We start from the raw sequence: 7,677 nt of genomic DNA on the forward strand, positions 1-7,677 counted from the left end.
GTTCTTGTAGATCAGCAATTAAAAAACCATGTAGAAACAATCATATTTCCTAGAAGATACTGTTCAAAGAGAACGGAATGTGTTCGTGGTGTCCCGGGCACAGTCCAGATGTGCGACCACTTGCTTTTACCTACTCCACCTAACAGTCTTGGTGAAACACACAAGAGATGCGGCATGGATTCCACCTTGCAGATGGAGAGGCTGAAGTCAAGAAATATAAAGTTCTTTAAACCATGCCCTACTCTGACTCAGAGTATGCTAAGCAGTTCGGTCTGAAGAGGTTGAGTATATTTAAACTCTGCCCTGTAGGTTACACATGAAGACAACTGGCAAACTATGAAGAGAACTTCCAAGAACAGTAATTCCAAAGTTCCTGGTACGGAACTGAGTTCCACAGATGCTGAAAGGGAAAAAAGAGAGAGTGAAAGTAACTTTGTTGAACTGCTGCCCCTGGAAGTCACCTTTAACATTTTCAGCCAACTAGACATTCGGAGTTTATGCAGTGCTTCCAGGACGTGCACAAGTTGGAACCATGCAATAAGAAACAATGACTTCTTATGGAAACCCCACTGCTTGACCATAAGAACTGTGTGCCGGAGAGAAATAGATAATGATATAGAAAGCGGTTACACCTGGAGGGTAAGTTTCATCTCCGAAACTTGTGCTTTCTGACAGGGTGTCGTGGCACAGTTAAGAGACTATATAACGTCTACTTAGGGGAACATGCAGAGTGTGCTGACTTCACGGAAGGAGTTAAAGTTGAGTTTTTGTCCTCTTCCTGCTGGCACAGACTACTCACTGTTTTCTACTCATCTTTGTACTTCTCAGATCTTAAAGTCAGGAACGTGTTAAGCAGAAGGGAGGTGAAGACGCCAATTTTTTTTTCTTCCACCTTATGAAAACCTCCGGTACATACAATGGGCTGCTCTTTGTATATACACTAGTTCATACTGTACACATGAACTTACCAAAGTGATTAATATGTGTACTTCCATGTCAGTAATTAATCTCAGGCCTGTGAATCCGTTTCTCTACTTGCATATATACGCGTTAGCTAACCATGCTGCCCGAGTCTTTTTGAACAACGATGTCTATCCCTTTCAGGTAATACTCATAAGAAATTACCAGAAGAGCAAAGTGAAAAACGAGTGGCTAAGTGGCAGATACAGCAACATTCGTTCTCCTGTTAGCCTGCCAGAAACGGCTATGTGCCCAATGGATGCAGATACATGGGGGGAAATTCTAGATGCTGAACTGGAAAGAGAAGTTGAAAAATCGCAATAGTTTGATGCCATGTAATCAAAATCACTCAGACTCCAAGAGACTTTTTAAAATCTGATGGTGTCCTCAGCCTTTTAAATATTCCACATTTAAAGGAAAACAAAGTTGAACATCAAGCTTTGTTTATATTTTGCACTTTAGTTATAAAGAAATTTCTGGTCATACTGTGGGGAAATCATGAAATGTTATTTTTTAATAATAGAGTGATAGAATGATTTTGGAATTTATTGCTCCATGTATTTATGTTAAAATATTACATTACTTTAAGTGATAGAATTTACTGTTGTTTTCTATTTAAACCTTTAAAATTTTAGGGGATATTTTAAAGAACTTATTTAAAGATTAATTGTAAATAAGTAATAGATGTGCACTTATAGGAGAAATACTGAAGTGAATAATTGCAATATGTTTAATTGGTAATAAATTTATATGGTAATAACTTTACAGTTTCCACTGCAGTGGAACAGATTGAATTGTCAAATACTAAAGCTATTCTAAAAATATATTAAGCCTATAATTTATTTAAACTTGATCTAATCTTGGGGTAGAAAGTCTCAGATTAAGATTTTCATTATTTTTCTATAAACCTGAGATTAGTCTGAAATACTGAGAATGTGTGGAAAGTTTCAGTACCTTTAATGTCTATTAGAACCACCAAAGGCTTTATATTATTTGCCTTAGTCAAACGCTCTTTTCAACACTTGATAGCGCCACCTAGTGTACTCTTAGATGCTTCTCCTTACTCATAAGAAAAAATTACTCTCAGAGCCCTCTTTGACCTTCTTAAAAGTAGAACTTTGCAGGAAGGGACTTTTTAATCTAACTTTGTTTCCTTTTTTCATAAAAGGATATTATGTAGCACATTCCGTCCACCAGGTTATTCCACCTGAATCTGTAAATCATAGTAAAGTGTCTACAAATACAGTCATTTGTATGGGTTCTTCTCTTGATTTTTTTCCTTCCTTTTTGTTGCTGTGATTAAATACCATTACCAAAACCATCTTATGCAAAAAGGAATTAGTTTGTCCTATAGTTTCAGAGTAATATGAGCCCATCACTTCAAGGAAAGCATGGCAGTAGTTATTAAATAGTAGGAAACCGGGATTTAATAACTAGGCATGGAGGTTAGAGCAAGAGGCCAAGAATCACATCCTCAACCAAAAGCATGAAGCATAGAAAGCAAACTGGACATAGCTGAGGACTTAAGCTCTCAAAAGCCTGGTGCCAGTGACTCATATTTCTTCAAGCAAGACCACATCTCCTAAAGCTCCCCAGACTTCCTTACCAACCAAAGACCAATCCATATTCAAATACAAGAGCCTATGTAAAACATTTCTTATCAAACTACCACAGTTTTTTAATTCTAGAAAACCAGTATTTAATAACTAGACAGCCATCAGAAAAAGGTTGCCCCATAAACACATTTTTTTTTGTTGCATCACATGGGCATTATCTACTAGTGTTTTAATAGAAATTAAAAATAAATTTAATTGGATATGACCTTGAAAAGCAGGCAAAGCAGTTTTCGGGGCTCTTCAGGAACTTCCTGAATTCCAACAGCCTGGGTTCAAATCTATCTGTTCTGTAGTAATTTCTCTATTACATCATAAGGCAGTTCTCTCCAGTACTGAGGAAGTCATTAGAAATTCCCCTGATAGCCAGTCCTGTTTCTACCTGCTAGTTTGACACTGATTTAGTTCTCTAGGTTTGCGATTTGAATGCTTGAAGGCAGCTGGCCTGTCCTCTCCTGTTGTCTTCCCCCCAGTTATTTCTGATAGTCACATGCCATAATGTCTAAGCCAAACAGCACTGTCTACCGCTTATGCCCTCTTAACAAGTGCCACTGGAAAGGAAGACTTCCTGCAGATTTAATTTGAGAAGAGATAATGAAAAAGCACTTTACAATCTTGAAAATATGAAAGTGTCTTACTGTACAATAGCATACATATGCAAGTGTTATCAGCTCTGTGCTGTGAGGAACGTTCTGCCAGGCACCTTTTCCTGCTGATGAAGACTGCACTCGGGGAGCTGCCGTTCTCACTCATGGCATCGCCCCTGTCAGCCGCTGCACTGAGTGTCAGAGTGGAACATGACTGAAGGCGCATGTTCCTTACACTGGACGATAAGCGCTGAAACCATTTCCTGCCACAGAGAGAAGCGAGGCCTCAGTCAGAATGCACATCCAACGGAAAAGCAAAGGAAGTAGAAGGGGATTGTGACCTGTGTGGTTCTAGTCTGTCTACTTGTAGTTTATAGTACAAATTGCACTTGAACACTGCCCTACCCATAGGGTGTTCTGACTGTTTTGCAAGCATACACTTGCAGTTTACATTATTATCTTAGTTTTGTGCAAGGAGCCCTACCTATGGGGCCCCGTTTGCTTGGTTGTCAAGTATGTGATGCTTGTCCACATGACTATTTTTGTTTTAGAGATCTCAAACCTTGCTTTGTCCTCCCTCAGCCAATTTTGTGTCCTAACGGTAGCTCCTTGGCTCTAATCTGTTCAGCATTAGTTCTTTCTCAGCCTCCTATCACTTGTTCTTTCAACCAAGTGGAAATGTTGCTAAGACACAAGTGGCAAGTTAACACCATTTCTACTTTTCTTGTTTTGTGTCTGTCCAGTCAAGAATCAGTTCTTACTTGTTTAATTATGGAAGCCCTTGAGCAGTCCAGCCTTTCTCCATGTTGTTCTCTGCTTCATTACTTCTTACCTTCATTGAAATGCCTATGGTAACCTCTAACCATATGTCTTCCTTTTACTGCCTATGGATTAGGGTCCCTAAAAATCCTCAAGTTAGCATGTCACCTCTAATGTAGACATTCACGTAGAGACCAGTCGTCTCTGGGAAGGCAGTAAGGCTTTTTATGGCTCACCCCAGAGCCTTTCCTCTCACAAGTTTTCTGTTCTGTATCTTTCAGTTGAGTCACAACAAATCATTGACAGTTGCCTGGCCCTTACCTTTGTCCCTTTATGCAGGTCATGTGACAGAGCACGTACAGGGTTCTCCTCTTCCTCCACCACCAGTTCTTGACTTGGCAGAGGTCTTTTGCTGCAAACCATCCACAACTGTATTACTCTGGACCAATTATCCCTTGAAAGTTTCAGTGCATTGTTGTAACATTGTCAGAGGCTGTCACACTGTGTCATCCATTTCTCTGTCTGCCCCTATAGAGGGTGAATATTTTAGAAATTGTGTTTTAACTTATTTTTTCTGTCCCATAAACCTGATACAAGGTTTACATCTTAAAATTTCTTAAGTTATTTGTTGTTCTATTTATTATTAGTAATCACATACACAATGTATAAGAAAATGCATTATTGTGAATAATATATGTATCATTATAGTAGCAAATTTACTATTTGTTAATGAATAAGATTATATTCAAATACAAACTATAATTCCTGGGATGTTTGAGATACTCAGTGTTAAACTGTAGTTGATTGTTCTAATCTTCTTCAAAGGTGTAAGTGGAACTTTAAGTTTTTCTGTATTTTTAATAAGCACTTGAAAATAAACTCAGTTTTTAAAAGCTCATATATTTCTTTTCTTTTGTTATTGGCCACCCCAGTCAGTTTCTAGTATTATCTTTACAAGTTAAATGAATAAGCCTTAAGTTTTTTCTAGTTTATTAAAATAATTTGTTGTATAACAAGATGTGTGGTAAGGGCTTAAAGGGAACAATTATTTATCAGACCACACCATGTGTATCTGAGAGCATGAGTAGGAGGAGCCAAACAGAAGAGGGTGTGCCCTCATGAGTAGATAAAACACTGTAAAAAAGGAACAAAATAATTTTTAAAAGATTTTTATTTTTAAATTATTAATCAACTTAATTTACTGATTGTATTTTATTTACAGTAGACCTTGATACATTTGAGACATTTGCATGTATACATATATATATATGTATATGCTTAATTTGAGAAATTTAGTATATCCCTATTTTATTTTCCCTTTTGTTTTGATTTTGTTTTACCTGTTCTCTAAGACTTCCGATGTCCTAATTTTTTAGTAATAATATCAAGAAACAAACAGAGAAAAAAAGTGCATACGATGGGCAATGTGCTCTTACTTGAAGTTAAGCCAAAATCCTCAAGCTATCAAACAGGGACAATGGGTTTACCATGAGTAAAGTCGGTTATTACAAGAACCAGTATTCCTCAGAAGCCTGCTCTGTACCAGGTGTTGGGCTTATTGAGGTGGGCACCCTTACTTCACCTCCATTTTATGAATTAAATAAAAGAAAATGATCTTGCAGTATAGCTCTTAGCCTGTGAGTTATGTAACGTATGATGAGTTCTCTGGTGCGTTTAGAGGATGTGAATGATTGCAGGTCATGTGAGTTTTAATACATAGAATGAGCAACTGCGGAAACGCCAGGAGCGTGGCAGTACAGTTTTGTTCTGAAAACTGTCAAGGCCACTGAAAACAAGGTGTGTGTGTGTGTGTGTGTGTGTGTGTGTGTGTGTGTGTGTGTGTGTGTGTAAACAGCATCATAGAGATATGAGTTAACATGTGTTGAACTGATATTTTGGTGAAGCATTTTTCAAAACTGATACTTGACCCCTAAGTAGTTCAGCATGGATCTTCTAAGGATACTTTCCTATATTCACTATCATTATATGTAAAGATGGTTATTCTTCTATATAATTTATATTCACTGTCATTATACCTAAAGATGGTTATTCTTACTGTGTAATTTATAGTCTATGTAAAAGTTCCCAATGCCCTTCAAAATATCCTTTATGATTCTTTTTCAGTTTTTGTCCAAATAAAATGGTGCTTGCTAGCTCTATTTCTATATCTCTCAATCTCTCTGCCTACTTCCTCCCTTTGCCCCTCCCCCTATCAGGACTGGTTTTGTTTGTTTGTTTGTTTGTTTGATTTGTTTTTTTGTTTTGTTTTGTTTTGTTTTCTCCAGGATAATGCTATCTTTGTAAAAATGATCATCTTATGGGCTATTGCTTATCAGATGCTGTCTTTACAATTTGATGTGGCTGAAAAATAGTTAGCAATACTTTTCTAGGAAGCTGAGAAAATAAGCAAAGAACATCTGTGAGGGAAAGGGGACACTATTTTTGCAGACTCACAGTACTGAAGACATAGTAATTACAGCTGAACACCTAGTAGAGCGAAAGGATTGGGTGACAACTGAAGCTCTCAGCTGAAACCTCTGGAGACCTCCACACAAAGGCTACAGCTCAGTTCAACTGGATTCCTGGTTTAAGATGGCAAACAAACCCCACTGCTCCACTTTAATAGCATAAGTCCTGGGTTTAAACTGATATCACCTGGAGCCACTCCAATTACCCATGTACAAGACCTGTTGAAATACATAAGGGCAGTGAAAGCTGATTAAAAGTAAGGATTAAAAAATCATATAATAGAGCCAGTCACAGGATCTAGTTAGTGGTGAATATTGGTAATTTGAAAATAATGATAATAAATATGTTTGGGTAGCTAGGGTAAAGGTAACTGATTGGAAATAGATACTTTTCCAGAACATTATGGTGTGGAGGAGGGATGAAAGTGCCAGAGCGGAAACTATGAGCACAACGTAGGGCACAAGTTTAAGAGAAAATTAAAATATTATAAGAAGAGCGTCCTATAAATTGAGAAATTGCCCATGCCTTCACCCTTCTTGAGGCCTTCCAAAGGGTGCCACTGCTTCAAGAACAACACCAGAATAAGGGAGTCTCACATTTCTGTTTCACCGAGGATTTAATATTTTCTTCTTCTACCAACCCTCTGAACACCAATTTCCCTTTACCTTCCATAAAGTTCCCCAGTCCTACACATGCACATGTCTGCGCATTTGTGTGCACACCCTTGCGTGCATACACACAGTGATCTATGCAGGACCCCTATACAGTTTCATAGAAGCCGTAATAGTAGTAGGTCCTCTAAAAGGTTTGGGGCCTCCTGAGGCCTGGCGGGTGGTCTTTGAGGAGGACAACTGCACTGAACCTGCTCTTCAGAGATACAGAATTTGGGAGCTGTCCCCTCTAATGGTACTCAGGCCCGGGGCATTCTATAAGCTATAACCCACCTTTCTCTCTCTTAACATGCTGCAATAGTCTTTGGCCTCCTAGCCTTAGAGGATCCTGGGTTTTGTCTACTACTGAGACCCAGTTCTTCATCCTCTGAACTAACCTTCTGTCTAAGTCCTTAGTTGGGATCCACTTCTTTCTTTGACTGTATTTTTGAACTGTTACTCCTCCCAAATGCTTCAATAGCTTGCCACTGTAGAATTTCCTAATATATTCCCTAATGCAGGCACTTGAGTGGGGAGACCTTGCCTTTCTCTGTCAAAGTCTCAGGGACCTAAACTGGAATGCTGTCTTTGCCACTGAAAGAGACCCTGGTTTATTCACTCTACTCTGCCTTGTTTGAT

The 7,677-nt window shown here is 38.4% G+C and overlaps 1 protein-coding gene across 1 annotated transcript; it reads left to right on the plus strand.

The window, feature by feature from the left end:
• Window positions 1–336: 336 nt before the first annotated feature.
• On the plus strand, window positions 337–1,284 carry FBXO48 (F-box protein 48; the record flags this gene model as incomplete). The annotated part of the gene is made up of 2 exons (XM_080911982.1): window positions 337–639; window positions 1,105–1,284. The coding sequence occupies 2 exons, from the start codon at window positions 337–339 to the stop codon at window positions 1,282–1,284; spliced, it is 483 nt and encodes a 160-aa protein (XP_080768108.1).
• Between the last annotated feature and the right edge of the window lie 6,393 nt (window positions 1,285–7,677).

Source organism: Micromys minutus, assembly GCF_963924665.1.
Source record: "Micromys minutus genome assembly, chromosome: 1".
In the NCBI taxonomy this organism is placed as follows: Eukaryota; Metazoa; Chordata; class Mammalia; order Rodentia; family Muridae; genus Micromys; species Micromys minutus.